This window comes from Peromyscus maniculatus, chromosome 14 (genome assembly GCF_049852395.1).
Source record: "Peromyscus maniculatus bairdii isolate BWxNUB_F1_BW_parent chromosome 14, HU_Pman_BW_mat_3.1, whole genome shotgun sequence".
NCBI lineage: Eukaryota > Metazoa > Chordata > Mammalia > Rodentia > Cricetidae > Peromyscus > Peromyscus maniculatus.
The window spans coordinates 82,619,930-82,638,481 of record NC_134865.1 but is presented as its reverse complement, the minus strand read 5'-3'; the positions used below and the strand labels follow the sequence as shown (position 1 = coordinate 82,638,481).

At 46.7% G+C, this 18,552-nt stretch overlaps 1 protein-coding gene across 2 annotated transcripts in view; it reads right to left on the bottom strand.

The window, feature by feature from the left end:
* The window catches only part of Dync1h1 (dynein cytoplasmic 1 heavy chain 1), a 68,820-nt gene extending 57,549 nt beyond the window's left edge, over positions 1 to 11,271 (bottom strand). For both annotated transcript variants that reach the window (XM_006992131.4, XM_015985722.3), the window contains exons 1-2: positions 10,838 to 11,271; positions 990 to 1,077 (exon numbers count right to left, since the gene is read on the bottom strand). In XM_006992131.4, coding sequence (XP_006992193.1) covers positions 990 to 1,077; positions 10,838 to 11,090 — 341 coding nt within the window. In that variant the 5' untranslated portion in view covers positions 11,091 to 11,271. The remainder of the gene's footprint in view (positions 1 to 989; positions 1,078 to 10,837) is intronic.
* Between the last annotated feature and the right edge of the window lie 7,281 nt (positions 11,272 to 18,552).

Here is an 18,552-nt window from a genome sequence, read left to right as displayed (position 1 = left end):
GGTTGCTTTTCTAGCTGTGACCATCTTCCTTTCCCACTATGGGAGAATGACTGTATGCTGTATCAATCCCGTCCTCCACCCTGGAACCCACGTGGTAGAAGTAGAGGAAAGGCTCCTGTACTGTGATCTACCCAGTGGTAGAGTGCTTTCAGTACTGCAAAAGACGGGAAGCCGAAGGAAAAATTTATATGCATACACACACACATACATACATATATGCACACATATATAAATACACACACACACACACACACACACACACACACACATATATTGCAGTGCAGGTTAGGCAAATTACTGTGCTTTCCCCAACCCACGTGTGGCAAATGCCAGCAACTCCTATCTGGGAGTTCTACTCACTGTCCACACATCTCTTCTGCAACCTTTTTTTTTGAGACAGTCTTTTCCTCCTATGCAGACTAGGCTGACCCCAAGCTTGATCCTCTAGCTTCAGCCTTCTACATGCTGGGGTACAGTGTGTACCACTATACTTAGCAACCCCCCTGTAGTCTTCAAATTGCTTAAGAAGTCTTGACTGCCGATGCAGAATAATGATAGTATTCATATATGGAAACTTGAAAGTTTCTACTGGAATTACAAGTTGATACAAACTTTCTGGAAGGTGGAAAATCTAGCAACATTCATTAAAACTATAATGATGTCTTTCCTGTGAATTAGTAATACTACTTTGAAGGATTTATCCTAAAAACAATCAGGCCTGTACATAAGAATGTTTACTACTAATGTATAATGATAAAAACAAATAAAAGCAGAGATTATTATTAGACCAAAGAATAAAATCTAGTTGAAACCCCAAACTACCAGTAAGTACATGACAGCTGAAACCTAAGACCAGCACCATGTGTGACTATTAAAACTGGAGTGTTTCAGGATTTAAACTGACTTAGAAATCTTGCCCATGTTCAGGATGTGTTCATGTGCAGTAGACCTGTGGCTCATTATCATAATAGCATACTCACACTACTTACCTGTTGGATTTGACCCCGTAATGAATGTCTATGTTGATGTTATAGGAAATGAATTCTTTCTCCTCTTCTCCTTCATCACCAACATCCTCTACAAGTCATAATAATATTATCAAATTCACATTGGCATTTCTAATTTCTTATCTATCAAATCTTAAGAGACTGGCCCTCACCCCCTCCCACCCCACCTCTCAAGTCCCCGGGTGCTGGCACTACCTGTTTTTCCTGACTCCTAAGTCGGGCATTTGTTTGCTGTGTGATCTTGGGGACAAGGAGGCTGACTTCTCTGTATCTTCCAGGCAATACTGAGGGCTTGGGTTGTTGGAAGGACTCACAAGAGGACACAAATGAAGGCTCAGGGCAAGGCATGCCTGTGGGCAGTGCCAGGTGCCAGCAGTGTCTGCCAACTTCTCATTGTTCCAGCCCACTACACTCACCCTGTGTCTCAAACATACACATCTCTGTCTATCCTGAGTATTCAGCTCTTAATACATGACATGACAAGCATTTCCATGTCACACAGTCAGCCCTAGGCTGGCAGGACTATTAGTCCTGTTGTCCAGGTACAGAGTGTAAGTAAGTGGTCCCCAAGATGCTCAGCTGGAAAGCACCGTGAGGATGCAGAGACCTCCAAGTCCACACCAGCTTTTCACCAGCACAGGGCAGGGCCAGGCCACGGGAGAAACCCACCCTGCAAGACTGTGGACAAGAAATGCCCCCAGAGGCAGTCACCGGCTTTTCCTTTGCCATGCTAAGCACCTGTCAGTCTTTGTGGGCTTCAGATAGAACCACCTTTTCCACCTCAGCTAATGGAAGGCCCAGACCACGTGGCCCACAGAACCACCTTTTCCACCTCAGCTAATGGAAGGCCCAGACCACGTGGCCCACAGAACCACCTTTTCCACCTCAGCTAATGGAAGGCCCAGACCATGTGGCCCACAGAACCACCTTTTCCACCTCAGCTAATGGAAGGCCCAGACCACGTGGCCCACAGAGCACACAGGTCCCACTCAAAACTTGGCCCTACGACAGTCTCAGGAGGCATGTGAGTCAGACTTCCAAACTAAAAATCAAAATTATAGAAAGAATTTTTAAGAGGGATCTGGGTGTGGTGGCACAGGCCTTTAATCCGAGCACCTGGGAGGCAGGATATCTGTGAGTTTAAAGCTAGCCTGGTCTATATAGTGAGACTCTGTTTCAAAATAAAATAGCACTAAAAGATGAGCAAACTTCTCTATCAAGTTATAAATAATCTCTAAAGCATTTGAACATTCTAGCTGAATTATTTCCACAATGACTCGAAGTGTGAAAGAAGGATCATTTATACATTTCCTCATTTATATCACCTCCTTCTTTCCCCTTTTTTTTTTTGAGACAGTGTTTCACTGTATAACCCTGGCGGCCTCTGCCTTCCAAGTGCTGAGATTAAAGGCATGAGCCACCACACCAACCCTGCCTTCATTTTTAAGCCACGAGGAAGGTAAAAAAGCAATAAGCATAACAGAGGCTGAGGCTGAGTGGTGTGAACTTCAAACTCATAAGCAGAGAAGGGCATGGGATACTAAACTGGGTGGTCTACGAGGCTTCTTTTAGCAATCAATCCATGAAATTCAAGTATAAAATACAGCGCCGGAGCAACGCTATCTGCTTTGTTAGTTTAAGATGAGACAAAAGCAAAATCTTTTTTTCCCCCAAGACAGGATTTCTCTGTGTAGCCTTGGCTGTCCTAGAACTCACTCTGTAGACCAGAGAGACCTCATAGAGATCCACTTGCCTGTGCCTCCCTGTGTGCTGGGGTTAAAGGCATGCAGCAGCAGCACCACCACCCACCACCACCACCACCACCACCACCTGGCAAAAGCAAAATTCTAAGTCACGCTGTTTGTACAAAATGGGTGGAGCTGAAGATCACTGTGGTGAGTGAATAAACTCAGGATTAGTGGACTCAAAGACCAAACTCTTCTCTCATATGTGGGCTTCGGATTTAAGTCAGGGGGGTGGGGTGGGGTGGGGTGGAAAGAGGACTGTGAGAGATGAGGAAGCAGTCTTGGCGCAGGGAGTAAAAAGGGTAATGAGATACATGTGAGGTGAAAACAGAAGTGGGGATTATTTGGAGAAAAGCAGAAGAGCAGTAAGAGGAGATCAGGTAGGATGGGGAGAGCAAAGGGAAATGGGGCTGAATAATAACAAAGTAAAATGACACCTATGTATGCAAATGCTGTAACGAAAACCATTTCCTTGTAAACTAATTTTTAGAACAAAATCCATACTAGAAAGCATGATATGGAATGTATCTTATCCAGAAGACTTTCCTTCCAAAAAACTATTTTTGATCTAATTTTGGGAAGGGGAGAAAGAAGTGGGTGGTAGAGCATTCTAGTAGGCCCGGTACTACCTCTTGTATTTAAAAGTAATAACTGTCATTATGTGGGAGTTGGCATCTTCTGACTGTACCCTAAGGCCTCAGGCACACTGAGAAGGCAGCGCCTACCCAGATGCTGCATGCCACTTCTCTCTGACATGGGAGTCCCTGCTTGACTGGGTTGGCACTCAGCATCTCAGCTGAGGAGAGATGGTCTACTGTGTGGTGTGGATGTTGAAAAGCAACCCCCGGAGGTGCAGAACGCCAGATCTGTTGGCTGTATGGCTCCCCTCAGAAGTCCTCCGTTGTCTAAGAATCTGGAGCATGACCACTAAAGGCTGTCACCCAGTGCTATGGAGTGGTGAGTGCCCAGCACTGAGCCTGTGTCCCTCCCTCCAGATTATGAAGCCATACTTTGGCAAGAGATCCAACATGTTCCTCTTGTACAGGGTCCTCCCACCACAGACCTGCCCAAATGAATGCTAAGGGAAGTTTTTAATTTTTTAACCTTTTAAAAACTATTTTAAAAACCCTTTATAAATCAACTGATTTTGCAACAACTCAAATTGGCTACATTATAAGATAACCCTGCTGCCTGGAAGTAGCCACACCTATGCCTACAATCTCTGAAATGCAAGTAAGACAAAGCACATTAAGACACGCTGTCAAGGCAGGGGAATTATGAAATACTGTCTTGTCAGGCCTGAAGGCGCATGTCTTTAATCAGAGGCAGGCAGATCTCTGTGAATTCGAGGCCAGCCTGGTCTATAGAGCAAGTTCCAGAACAGCCAGAGCTACACAAGAGAAACTGTGTCGTGAAAAACAAAAACACAAACAAAAACAAGAAGAAGGAAGAAGAGAAGGAGGAGAAAAGAAATACTGTTCCCTTCAGTTTTCTAAAATAATCCCATCATTTGGGAGGCAGAGGCAGGTGGATCTCTGTGAGTTTGAGGTTAGCCTCGTCTACAGAACTACTTCCAGGCAGTCAAGGCTACACAAAGAAATCCTGCCTTGAAAAAACAAAAGTAAATAGATAGATAGATGAAATACATCACCAAATAACACTCAAGTAACAGACAGACAATAAAAGAACATCCTATAACCACTTGACACAACTGGAAACTCTGAAGCAGTCCTTCCCGATGGTTCAACATCATTCACAGAAATGCAATCACAGAAGAGAATCCAACAGGCTCCATGGCCCACTCCAGGCAGTGAGTGAGTCAGGCAGACTCTGCAGCCAACCAAGGCTGCAGTTCAACACTAGGAGCACTGCAGTGCGGCGGCAGAGAGCTGCTCAGGCCAGCTCAGGAAGACACACCCAATGACATAATCCTCAGACAGGAAGAACTCGAAGACGGTCCTGCGGCTTTGGTGAAATTCCAGCACCCTCTGATAATAACTTGGGGAAGTCACTCCCATTCAGTCAGAGAAACACATTTGGATCAGTCTGGTTATATAATCCCTAGTGAATAAATACAGAAAGTCTGAATATGCTCAAATCTCACTTATAGAATGTTACAATGTTTGATAAATTGCCATCCGATAATCTTCTGCAAAAGGCCAAATGTGATAGCATATTCCTGTGATCTCAGCACTGGGGAAGCAGAGACAGGAGGATCACCACAAGTTCCAGTCAGCCTGGTCTACAGAATGAGTTCAGGTTAGCCAGAGTAATGGACCAGCTCCAGAACTGTGGGTGCTCCCTATAAAGACACTTGATTATTAATTGCTAATAACAGGAAGGCCGTGAGTGCCTTCTATCTAGAAGGTCATCTACAAACACAAGCTACATGTTTTTATCAGATGGTACATTTCAATAAATCTCGCATCAGGTTCCTGATCCCTGTGAATTCCCGGTTAATACACAGCTAACACAGGAAAAGAATCAAAGCACAGAGCTCAGGAAGAGCTGGGCCTGCCTCCTGGTTGCTGAGCTGCATGCTGTGCTGAGCCACACCGGTGGACGATGGCCAACTGGCAGTAGCACTTGGATACGCATGCTTCTACAGACAAACCGATACATCTCAAATTACTAGTGCAAATTAGGAGCACACCGTGTCTTAATAAAATTCAACTGCTGTAAGAATTGTACTGAGTAGACATTTTCATCAAGTATGGCGACTAGGGAGGTAGGAAAGGGGATAAAGCTTGGTCATTCCCTCCCAACTCTGCCAGCCACAGAGCAAGATGAAGGCATCCCTGCCCTTCTCCCCACAATTGGCTTGTTACAAGTTCCTGGGTTTATCTTTTTATCATGGTGGTCACCATCACCACAGGAACTCTCTTTTCTCATGGGGATGTTTTAGTTTTATCCATTTTTCATCTCTGGTGCTGAGGACCATGACTTTGCTGCCACACTACCCTCCATGCTGGTACCCGGCTATGAACTCTGAGAAAGTCAGGTTTTCTCAACCTGAAAGCTTTGCAAAGAAATATCCTTTCAGGTGCGCTAAGGAAGCATTACACCTCACTTAACTACTGGTACAAAACTTAGCTCATTTAAACAGAAAGCCACTAATGCCTAAGGAACTTAATACTCAGAGTCTAGGCAGACCTTGGATTCACCCTTGAACTTCTGAGTCTTCTGGTTCCACCTGTCCAGTGCTGGGATTATGGACTGCACTACCAAGTGTTGAGAATGAAACCAAAGTCTACATAAGCACCCTACCATCTGAGATACCTCCCAGTCCCAAGGGCTTAATACTTTTTAGCTAATATTAATTTAGAAGAAATAGTTGATAAGAAAATTGACTAAAACAAACATTTGTATCTTTAAATTTTTTTTAATATTATTGTGTGTGTATGGGTGTTTTGCCTGAATGTACATCTGTGTACCACTTGTATGCCTGTTGCTCACGGAGGCCGAAAGAGGTTGAGAGTCACCACATCGGTGCTGGGAATGAAGCCCAGTTCTCTGCAAGAGCAGCGAGTGCTCTTAACCATGGAGCCATCTCTCCAGCATCACACATCCCCATCGTAACAGATGCACTGAAGAATTGCCGAGACTATTTTCAGGGTCCAGAACTCTTCAAAAATCTCTTTCCTTTCATCAAACCCCTCCCCCAAGGATCGGGGATCTATTGAAAGTGGGAAAACTGTGGTGGAGACTTCAAGAAAAAGTCCAGACACAGCAGGACTGAAGCACGATGAACTAACAGATCGAACAGAGACTGGCAGGATGCACAAGACCCGCACAAGTTCAACCGAGACAGGGCTCTAGCGCTGTGCAAGGGAAGCAGACGTGGGCTTCACCCCTAATCAAGAAGCTGTCTACAGTGAATACCTGTTGTTTTCCCCAATGAAGTCTCACTCGGTAATCAACCACACTTCAGGGCAGGCCCTATGCCCAGGAGCAGTTGGTCAACACAAAACAAAGTCAATGGTATTTTTGTGTTACTGTGTTTGGGCATTTTTAAAATTTTATTGGTTTTTGTTTTGATTTGTGTGTGTGTGTGTGTGTGTGTGTGTGTGTGTGTGTGTGTGTGTTTGAGATAGGGTTTCTTGAAGCTCTGTAGACTAGTCCTCAAACTCACAGAGATTTGCCTGTACAGAGATTTGCCTGCCTCTGCCTCCCAAGTGCTGGGACCTTTTTTGTTTTTGTTTTGAAAGAGAAAAAGAACTTAAGTTTGAATGGTCAGGGAGGTGGGGAGGATCTGGAGAAATTGGGGGGAAGGGAAAATATGATCAAAGCATATTATATGAAAAAAAATTTTCAATTAAAAAAAAAAAAAAAAACGACAAAGTCCTTTTTTTTCTTTCCACATTGGTGTTTAAAAAAAAAAAAAAGCCTGCATGTACATCTGTGTGAGGGCGTCAGATCCCCTGGAACTAGAGTTACAGACCGCTGTGAACTGCCATATGGGTATTGGGAATTGAACCCAGGTCCTTTGGAAGAACAGCCAGTGTTCTTAATTGCTGAACCATCATCTCTCCAGCCCCCCAAAGTCCTTTACCTGAGTCTCTCCTGGGGTTCTCAGTCCACCCATCTTTACTCTTTTCTAAAGCAGTGGGTACGGTCTCCCCTCTGCACCGAAAGCAGTGGGTACGGTCTCCCCTCTGCACAACGAGCCCACATTTCCTGCGCCGCACGCTCCTGCTCACCCTGCCGCAGGCTGCCTTGTGCAAGGCCCCCCTGCACCTGACAGCTAGGCAGTGCGCCCGGCTGCCAGGCTCCTCCTGCTCAGGTATTACAGCCTCGCAGAAAGCTTCCCCTGTTGACGGACGGATCCCTTTACTAACCACGTGAGGGCCAAGTCTGGAAATGAATGCAGGCTGAAGATCCATAATCGGAAAATCTCAATTTTTGGAAGATCAGAGAGTTTCAGATTGAGAAGTATTTCATAATTCAGATTAGAGAGGCAAAATTCATACTTGAAACACTTCTGGCGCCCAGCATCCTTAACACCTCCAGGGATGCTCAGCTGTGTGAAGTCTTTAAAGCCATCAATTACCACCCTTCATAATTTCTATGAAAATTAAATGCTTACAAAAACAACTTCTGAAAGCTCACAGAAACAATTCTCCTAAGTCTCCACACAGCTATGTTTCTATGAAGCCGGGAACGATAAGATGCTCTACATGAAATGTGAGAAATTCTTCCACATTCCAGTCCCCAGCCATCTCTGCACTAATGAAGAGTTAAATCCCCTAAATTACCTACCCTAGAAAAGACAGCATTGCCAGTTCAAGACATACACTAAGAGCAGCCACTATTCCCAGTCATGAAGACAAAGTTCCAAGCCTAAGAATGGAGTGAAGTGTGAGAACAAGTGTGGTCTCAGTCTGTCTGTCTGTCTGTCTGTCTGTCTCTCTCTCTCTGCATGTCATCCTTGCCGGGCACAAAAGTTGGAGGATGCCAGTCACAGAGGCACAACTGTTATGTTCCTACTGACAGGACCAACGTGCCAGGAACAGAGCACAAGGAAAACTGGTACCCATCTAAGAACTGCCACAAAAACATCCTTACTGTGTAAACCACCTAGTTAAGGAACACCTTTTCATCTAGAAGAGAACAATTTCTCACAGATTAAGAATTAGAGAGAGCAGATTTCTCAGGAATTCTGCCATTTAATGAAAGTTTATAGCTGGTTAGGGTAGCTTAAAAAGAAAACAAAAAAAATCTTATTTGGCCACATACAAAAATGCTTCTATTTACTTGGTACAAGTGTTTGGGAAGAGGCTGGAGACACAGCTTGGCTGGTGGAGGGCTTGCCCGGCACACATGTAGACCTGCACACTATCCCCAGCACCCCAGTAAAACTGACCACGGGAGAGAACACCTTTAGCACTTGGGAGGCTGAGGCAGGAAGATCAGAAGTCCAAGGTCATCCTTGGCCACAAATGAGTTGGAGGCCACTTCAGGATACATGATAATTTGTCTTCAAAAAGAGAGAGAGAAAGGAAGGGACTAATATTAAAACCAATTCCCCGGCTCAGGAAATCAGCTATATTATTAATCCCAGTTGGTGGTATTTATCCACTGCGATCAACCATTGCCTATGCATATCTAAGTGTGCAGAAGCCGAGGTGGACTCTTAGGAACTACCAAAACAAAGCCCTCTCATCAAGGGCCCAGGTTCTGTACAGAGCTAGGAGTGCAGGTCAGGGTTAGATTGTGTGCTTGGCAGCCCCCAGAAGACAGAGAACCATGTAATCTCTGTGAGTTGAGGTCAGCCTGAGCTACATAGATCCAGGCCTACATTAGCTACACTGTGAGACTTTTTTTTAAATAAATAAATAAATAAATAAATAAATAAATAAATAAATAAATAAATAAAATAAACAACAACAAGAAGAATGTGCTTATTAGCATGTGCAAGGTCTTGGTTTTAATCCTCAGCACAGATAACAAAGACGCTAATAAGAACGAGACCTTAAGGCATAAACTTGGATTTTTAAATCTTTCCCTATGTTTTCATAAGCGAACAAGAAATTAATGATATGTTAAATTGTTAGGAATACATACAGGATTTTTTATAAACACAGAAGGGAAGTATTTCAGACTCAGACACTCAAATTCCTTAGTCAACTTTCAAAAGTGCAAGTCATTATGGAACCTAGGCTGGGATGCTGGATCATCCCTTTGCTGGAAGAAATGTGTACTGCATAGACACTGTTCCATTCCACCCTTGGTACCAGATTACCATGTATGAGAAAATAAATTATTGACAACCACTCCAGAGCTAAGAGCAAAACTTGGTAATCTTTTCATAAAGAGAAACCATGACTCATGGTTTTTGTGTATTTGTGTTTAAATCACTGATTTCAATACATAAACTGTGCAACAAAGAATATAAAAGAATTAGCTAGGGTCAAACTACTCAAAACTACTTTAAAAACATAGGTTAAAATTCTTTTTAGTAAACAAGCACCAATAGCATACTACTTTAAACATTCTAGTGGATCAAAGAAAAATATTTTGCTATCTTCTAACTTCTGGCCCAAAGCAAGGCCACAATGAACATTTTGCAAATAAGAATAACCTTTAAGAGATACAAACTATCTGAAAGATACAAACTATCCGAAAAAAGGAAGGTCAGCGACACCGGTTTTCTAACAGGGAAGCGCAGAAGCGCACAGCCATTTGAAATTCTAAGGAACTTGCTAGCAAACATTCTCAGACCATCTTCAATCTTATCTTAAGTGCAAACTTTAAAATTTACTTGGACAGCACCTCTGGACCCCTAGGGGGATGCCACACCCGTTCACCAGCGTGTCACACACGCTCCCAGATGCTACAAAGTGGTTTTAAAGACTCAAGGAGGAAGGAATCCTACAAGCAAGCTCGAGATTCCACGCGCATCTAGGGATGCTGTGACTGTCTATTGGAGGAGACCCCTGGAGCATGTCAGCGTGCTTGCCTCCTTCCCCAACCAGGTAACCAACATTTTTCAAAGCTTTGAAATCAAGCTTAAATGTTACAGGGCTGTCATTAATCAACAATTAATCATCTAATCAACAATTTCAAGCCATGATCAGCAAACCAAGCAATGAACTGGAAACTGGTATTGAGTCTAGTCTAAGGTCCAGTACTAGCTGGTGACCTTGGGCCAAGCACCAGACTCGGTTTCCTGGTTTGTAAAATGGGGAGATACACCAACTCAGTCAGCACCGATGCTGTGAGGCCAAAGGGGGCCTACGCGTAGGCAGCCACAGAGAGCAAAGATGCTGAGTGCCCAGGGCCTGCCCACTCAGGCTCCCTCCAACCCACTGGTACCCGAGACCACCCAGGGGCCGGCACCCAGGCTGCCCTAGACACATCCTTCCCAAAGGGGGCTGAGCTTGGACACGAATCGAAACCGAAAAGCTCATGTGACTTTGGAGGCAGGGATGCGGCCCTGCTCCCGGCCAGGCCCGGGAGACGCCGTCTCCACCCAACTCGGCCATCTTGAGAAGCCGCGGAGACAAAGCGACCCCACAGTGCGGGCGCCGGCGGACCGGGGCAGCCTGGCCGCTCCACGCGACCGGGGAGGGGGGCGCCGCGCACCTTTGAGGGTGGAGCGCTCCACCAGGACCGTGTGGACCTGCGGGTCTGACAGGAACTTGCGCATCTGCTCCAGGGCGCTCTTCTCCTCCAGCGCCGCCTCCAGCGCGGCCGGCGCGTCGCCGCCGTCCTCCAGCAGCAGCGGCACCAGCTTGCGCAGGTGCTTCTGCAGCACCGCCACGTCCGCCACATTCTGCACCGCCGACACCTCCAGGCCGGCCGAGCCGTCCTCGCCGCCGCCGCCCGGCTCCGACATGGCGGATCCGCGGAAGGGAGAGAGAGGAAGAGAGAAAGTCGAAAAGGACGGTCACCGCCCGGCGCAAGGAAGCAGAGAGCGAGAGGAACAGGAGCCCGAAGACGCCGTGTCCGCTAGCCCGCGGCCGACTGCGGACAGCGGAGCCGGCTCCGCCCTAAAGGCCGCCGCTCCCGCCGGCCCCGCCCCGCCCGCTGGCTGCAGCCACCGGCGCCCGCTCGCGGTCGGCGTCGTGACGTTACGCATGCGCCTGGAGGCGGGGCTAGGCGCGGAGCCGCATGGCCTTTTGGGACTTGTAGTCCGAACACAGGGCGGGGTCCGCGTGTCTCCGCCCGCCCTGGAGTGGTCCAGGAACCGCGTCTTTCTCCATTGCAGGGTCACAGAGAATATCACAGAGCCCCTTAAGGCTCCATAAACAGTGTATGAAGAATGCGTTGACAAGAGTTGACATTTAGTGAGCGCTCATCCTCTGCCCGGCATTGTTCTAAACAACTTGCGTTCTCCCACTGAATGAATGAATGAGTCTGGAGTGCCACCATCAACCTCAGCCCACTCGTTATTAGATACATACATGGGAAGATGAGGACTTTTTTCAGAGGAAGAGGAGATGAGGGGCGTGCCCACAGTCAACCTCGCTAATCTGGCAAGGGAAGAGGGTGGAAAGGGAGCCGTTCTCAGCTGAGGAACTGGCCTCTAGGAAGGGAAGGTTATGGGCGGAGCAGCAACTGCAGGGCAGCGTAAGGTTAGGCCAAAAGAACCTTGGACTGCAGATAGCATCGAGCGGTAATAGGACCTGGTTGCTGAAGACAGTGTCATTTACCAAATAAGGGTGATGTGTCTGTAAGGAGCGGACCCGTATGAGTGAATTTACTGACAACATTACTGCTCCTTTCCCGGCCCTGGACCTGCACAGCCGTTCTGTGGACTCAAGAATCTGGGTCAGTAAGAGGCAGGGGCTGGGATGACTCCCAACTAAGTTTCCCTGCTTCTGACCATCTCCTCCCGTCCAGGGAGGTCAGAAAGGCCAGAATCTGGCTGCTTACTTTCTTAGGGATAGTAATTGGCCTTTGAAAATTCAAATTCATAGTTTGCTTCTTCAGTCGGGCAGAGGGAACTGAGCCAAAGTCATCTTTAAAAAATATGATAATGCAGTTAGAAAGCTGAGCCCTGATTGGTGGACTGATGATGGCATGATTTGATTCTCCCAAATCATCTTCGGAAAACAGTGAGCCCTACAAGCTTCTTCCTTGCGCAGTTACCCAGTGCCAGGTCCCAGAGGCTGCTGATGGAGCCCTGGAACTAGCCAGATGATTCTTGTGTGTGAGAGAAGAACAGATAATTATCCCCATCCCCCCTCCATTAGCCCTCTCTGGTATGATGCGTCCAAGAAGTTCTAAATAAGCTTTCCAGAGGTGAAAGGACAGCCCCAAAGCACCTGCGATGAGTTGGCGTTATGGAAATGCTGACACACCAGCAGTGACCCATGCCGAATGCCCATTTAACACAGGGTGCTGTGTTACTGTCTCCCTCTGTATAACCTGCAGAGAGAGGAACAAGGACAAAGAAGATCTGAGATTCAGAAGCCTGCAGAGACTTGGTAGTAGGGGCGGGGGCTGATTGCACACTGGCTGCACCGTGAGTCAGCACCTGCCTGGGAAATGCAGTCATTCAGTCATCCAAGGGACCCACACATCTGCACCCTGGCTCTAAGTCAGGGAACAGATAATGGGCTCAGACTTTAGATTATCATTATTATTTCAAAGAAGACAGAAATCATCTATCGACAAGGACCCACAAATGGGCCAAACCTGCTTGTTTTTTCCCTCTAAACATGTGTTTAATATAGTAAGATTAGGCACGCTTGAGTAGCAGCTTGCTGCACACAGGCTGCTGAGACATCAAAGTGCACCATCCCAGAGGCTGCCCAGACAGGGCTGATGGGGAGGAGAGCTTGTCTGAAGGTGCCCTTCTGCCTCGTGACATAGGACTCCGCTGATCCCGGGTGGGGATGGGACCTCCCCTGGCCTTTCCATAGCTTCCTGTCAGTGAAAGGATCTGCTTTCAATTGTTGAGAGGTGCTAGAGAGAGAACTCCCTCTCAGCAGATGTGGGATGATGGTAGCAGCTAGAGTACACATAATTTTGTCATAAATTGGTGATAGGCTGTGTAGAGATCCTGTCCATTCACAATATCCCTTTTAAAATACTACATGGAGTGCTGCTCAGGCCCAACTTGGTGCCAGACTCATTCGCCTCCATCTGCTCCCCTCCTGAGCCATGCACAACACAGTCTCTCTGTGGGACCTCTTCAGGCTGTGCTTCCTTACATTCCTTCTCTGAATCTCATATTGGACTTTTTTTTTTTTTTTTTAGACAAGGTCTTAGCCTGTGGGTAGTGGTACACACCTTTAATCCCAGCATTTGGGAGTTTGAGGCCAGTGTGGTCTACACAGTGAGTTTCAGGGCAGCCAGAGCTACACAGAGAAACCCTGTCTCGAAACAAACAAAGAAGTAACTAAATAAAGAGAAGGTCTTGTCATGTAGTCCTGGCTGACCTGGTACTCACGACATAGAGCATGCTGACTTTAAACTCTAGCAAACTTCCAGCTCATTCTATTTTGGTCTGTATTTCCAGCACTGAGATCATGGAGTGTCCTATCGTACCTGGTTCACGCTGGGCCATTCACTCATAACCAACCCCACTTCTGACAATACTATCAGGCCTGGCGAACACCGAACACTTGCTTACTGTTTGTTCCCGGGCCTGGGATGGGAGCAGTGGAGGTGGCCTCAGGGACCCAGAGTACCCAAAGGTTTGGACTCTCCTTGCCACTTCCAGACAGAATGCACCATTTGGGCTGCTAGGCGCTGCTGGAGGACACAGCTGGCGATTCACCTCACCGAAGAACGCTTTTTGGTGAGACTTGTTCCAGGATCCACTCCACTTTCTGTCTTGGCTCGGTGTTAAATGGGCCTCAGGGTGAGGACTGAACTGAATCTGGGGTCCTAGAAGTTTCAAGGACTGAAGACTGAAGTTGGAGACCAGGGAAGCCACTCACCTGTAGGAACAGAACGGTCCGTTCACGCCCTCTGGTGGTCGGGAATTTTCTCTCACTTTCAGGGGCTTTCTTTCCATTCCCATCTCCCCATCCATCTGCGTGGTATCACCGTCACCATCCACAGGGAAGATTTATCCGAGTGTCTACCCAGGCAGACAATTCAACCAATCCCTCGACGCCCCTGGCACTGCCTAGCTCCTCCCCTCTCAGACCCTCTAGTGGTACCAGCCATGTCTCTTACCAAAACCTGTGTCCCTAGCCAAGATTACTTCTCCCTGGGTGCCCATCCCCGTCTCCTCTCAGCCTCCCTGGTTTTTTACCTCCCTCACCTAGCCTACTTCTTTAAAATGGTCCAGGATGGGCATCTATTAAATCACAGCACTTAGAAAGGCAGAGGCAGGAACATCCCATATGCCAGGACAGCCTGGGCTACATACATACAAAGATCCTGTCTCAGAAACAATCAGATCAAAACAAAGCAAGGTAACAAAGAGAAAGAAACTTTGTCACATCTATGCAAGCACCGTATCTCTGCTGCTTTTCCCAGCAAATTCCTTAGAAATAAGGGCAATGAACCCCACCTTGGACCCTTCCAGCTGTCCTACCCAGTCCTTATGTTCCCAGCAAGTGTGGTGGTCAATGTCACCAACCCTCCCCACCTGGACAATGTCAGTGACTGGGTCTTGAGCTCCTTCTTGCTTGACACACCAAAGGCTTGGCACAGCGCCTTCACAGCTGGGCTCTCCTGATCCTTTTCTTCCCTTCTTTTAAGGAGGGTGTGGTCCAAGAAGACTTGGTGTTCAGCTTTCTTTGGTCTTGAACCAGCATCTCTGCAGCTTAACCGTGCAGTGCAGCTGTACCTGATGGCTCCCAATATCAGAGGGGTGTTAGAGTGTGCTACGGTTGTTGAATAAGTGTTCTAGAAAATTCCAAGCGTGTGGGGGGTGTTTTATTCTTCTATATCCATTTTTCCTCCTCCTCCTTCCCCTTTCCGATCCCCCTCCTCCTGCTGCTTCCTCTGCTGCTTTTTCTTTTTGCTGAGGATTGAACTCAGGGTCTTGTGCATACTTGGCAAGTGCTCTAGCCCCAAGCTGCATTATCCTGCACCCTCTCTACTTGTCTGTTTACTCGTTCTATTGATTATAGAAAGAAGAATGTTGAAATATCTAGTGGTAATTGTGATCTGTCTATTGTGATCTCTGGATTTATTTTCTTGAGGTCATTAGCCAGCCCTCCTGATTATTATCATTAATTAGGTTTTGGGTTTTTTTGTTTTTTGTTTTTTGTTTTTTGTTTTTTCGAGACAGGGTTTCTCTGCGTAGCTTTGCGCCTTTCCTGGAGCTCACTTGGTAGCCCAGGCTGGCCTCGAACTCACAGAGATCCACCTGCCTCTGCCTCCCGAGTGCTGGGATTAAAGGCGTGCACCACCACCGCCCGGCTAGGTTTTGGTTTTTTAAGACAGGGTTTCTCTGGGTAACATCCCTGGCCACCGAGTCTGTTGCAGGCTTTGGCTCCCATCGGTAAAAGGTTCTATGTCTGAATTAGGGAGTGGCTCTTTCTTTAAGTGTGGCTGTTAGGAGAAAATCTCATAATTTTTCCACAATCATAGAGGGACGCTCCCTCCTCTTCAGGCACATATGTGACCTGTTGACATAACTGCCACCTTCTTGGACGAGAGGATGGCCTGGCATGTCCCTCAGTAGTGGGGCAGGTGTCTTTGGAGGGGCAGGAGTCTTTGGAGAGGCAGGAGTCTTTGGAGGGGCAGATGTCTTTGGAGGGGCAGGTGTCTTTGGAGGGGCAGGATCAGATGGTCTTGTGACTGCTCTGGCACCATGTGGCACTGGCAATTAGAGCCAGTTGGGAGGTGGTATCATGGGCAACATTTCATCCTTTGGGGAAGCTAATGGGGGTGCTTCCTTGGTGTCTTCAAAGTTTTACAGTCTTTACAGGACTGAACAGGTCTCACATCAGGGCTGTGCAGACCCCATGAGCAGAAGAGTTCCCTAAACTGGAGTTTCTATGTGCCTAACGTGTGTAGTGTCTAAGACCAGCTTCTCCCTCAGGCAGGTGCCTGCTTCACCATCTGCCTCTCACCCCTCCCCCAACCTTGTGGTGAATTAAGAGGTGTTATCTTAGGGCCACACATATAATCCCATACTTGGTCACCTCTTATTTTTGGGTGTCCAGTCAGATAAAGCGACCTCATCAGATCCGCAGGTTGAAGCCCACTCAGATCCTGTAGCCACAGGGCTGTAGGGCCATTACAAGCACCTACACATTCATTTACCATCCATTCAGAAGCTATACATTCTAACTTTAAATTCCTAGTCTGGGGGTGGGGTGGCTAGAGAGGTGGCTCAGCAGTTGGGAGAGCTGGCTGCTCTTCCAGGGGATCCAGGTTCAGTTCCCAGCACCCACATGGCAGCTCACAGCTCTGTGGCTCCAGTTCCAAGGGATCCAGCACCCTCACACAGACATATATGTAGGCAAAACATCAATGCACATAAAATGAAAATAAATAATAAAAAAATAAATTCCTAGTTTGTCTATTCTTCTGGAGACCAGTGCAACCTCAGTGTCACATTAAGGCTTGGATGCAATCTCCTGCTGGGTGAGCAAGCCCACACCAGTGCTTCCTCCTATCCCCAGGGTCCCCACCTGGTCTGGATGTCCAGTTTAGTCTCATCTTCTTCCAGTCAGAGACTCTGGACCCGGCTTTCACAATCCCCTTGGCCACTGGGAGGGGACCACAGAATCCCACTCAGAGTGCATGCTTCTCAGTTCCAGAAACCTTTTGTGGGCTGAGAGGCCCAGGACCAGCAGCCCCTCTGGACCAACTGGGGTTGTGGTGAGGAGATCTCACTGGGGCCTCCAAAAATGTTGCAGAAATCTTTCTGGAATAAGAACTTCAACACCAATGAGAGTGGAAGATATCACCAGTGGACTGAAGCCAGGATAACTTCTGATTCTGAAAGGTTTCAATCCAGGATTCAGTTTGTACTCTCATTTTATGCTGTAAAATCACAAGGTAGGGCAGGCATGCAGGTGAGATTTTACAGGAGCTTATGTGGCAGTCGGCAGGTTGCTAAGGGTAACGACCTGTTGTTTCAGCTATTTCTCCAGGTCTTTTATGTTGCAGGTAGCAAGTGAAGTCATAGGCAATACAAGTGCAGTCATTGATAAATAGGCAGTACAAGCACTGCTTTAAGTAAATCACTAAATAAACCAATAAATCAATATCTAATAATTGGTCTTTTCTATCTTATTTTACTTCAATATAATTATAAAATTCAGTTCAGTTTCCTGTAAGTTCATGACATATGAATACTAAAATAGTTGTTGCTATGAAAACTGAGCAAAGGACTGGGGGTGTACCATAGTTGGCAGAGTACCTGCTCAGCATTATGAAGCCCTCAGTTTCATACCCAGCACTTTATAAACCTGCATGTTTCTAACACCAGCGCAGTGGGCAGTGGTGGCACATCTTTAATCCCAGCACTCAGGAGGCAGAGACAGGGGGACCTCTGTGAGTTCAAGGCCAGCCTGGTTTACAGAGCTAGTTTCAGGACAGCCATGGCTACACAAAGAAACTCTGTCATGGAAAAAAAATTCAACTAATCACAATGCAGAATTGTGGAGCCCAGTCCCGATGGATACAACTACAAAACATCCAGCACCTAAGGCTGCAGGAACACCGCAGAAGAAGGGGTGGAGACAGTGTAAAAGTCAGAAGAACAGAGTTTGCTGTGAGATGAGACTATGTCTCCTGGGAATGTCAGAATCTATACCCATGGAATCTCACCACCATCACTACCTGGATCTGAGATGAATAAGGATGACGCCAATAGGCATGCCAAAGTGGACGGCCTCAATCTTACACAAAAAGCCACAGGCAACTAGGGAATACTAACTAAGGGTGGGAGAAACAGTCTTCCCTAGGCCAGAGCACACCGATTGTTTATCAAATACCAAATTGTTTATCCAAACCCTGAAAACATACATATGGCTAACATTATACAGACTGAGCAGGTTATATTTAGGAATGTATATGTATATACATATATAAACGTAATAATGATTAGTGAAATAAGAGGCCAGGAATTTGAGAGAGAACAAAAAGGGGTCCATGGAAGGGAGAAATGATGAAATTTTATCGTAATCTCAAAAATAAAAGAAAGCAAAACCCCACATCTTGAGGTTGATCTCCAGGACCCACAAACTGTCCTTGACCTCCATCTGCATGGTGTACACATACTTCTGTGTGCACATGTACATACATACACAAATAAGTACATGTCATTTTTTTTTCTTTTTTGAGATAGGGTTTCTCTGTGTAGCTTTGGAGCCTATCCTGGAACTCGCTCTGTAGACCAAGCTGGCCTCTAACTCACAGAGATCCGCCTGCCT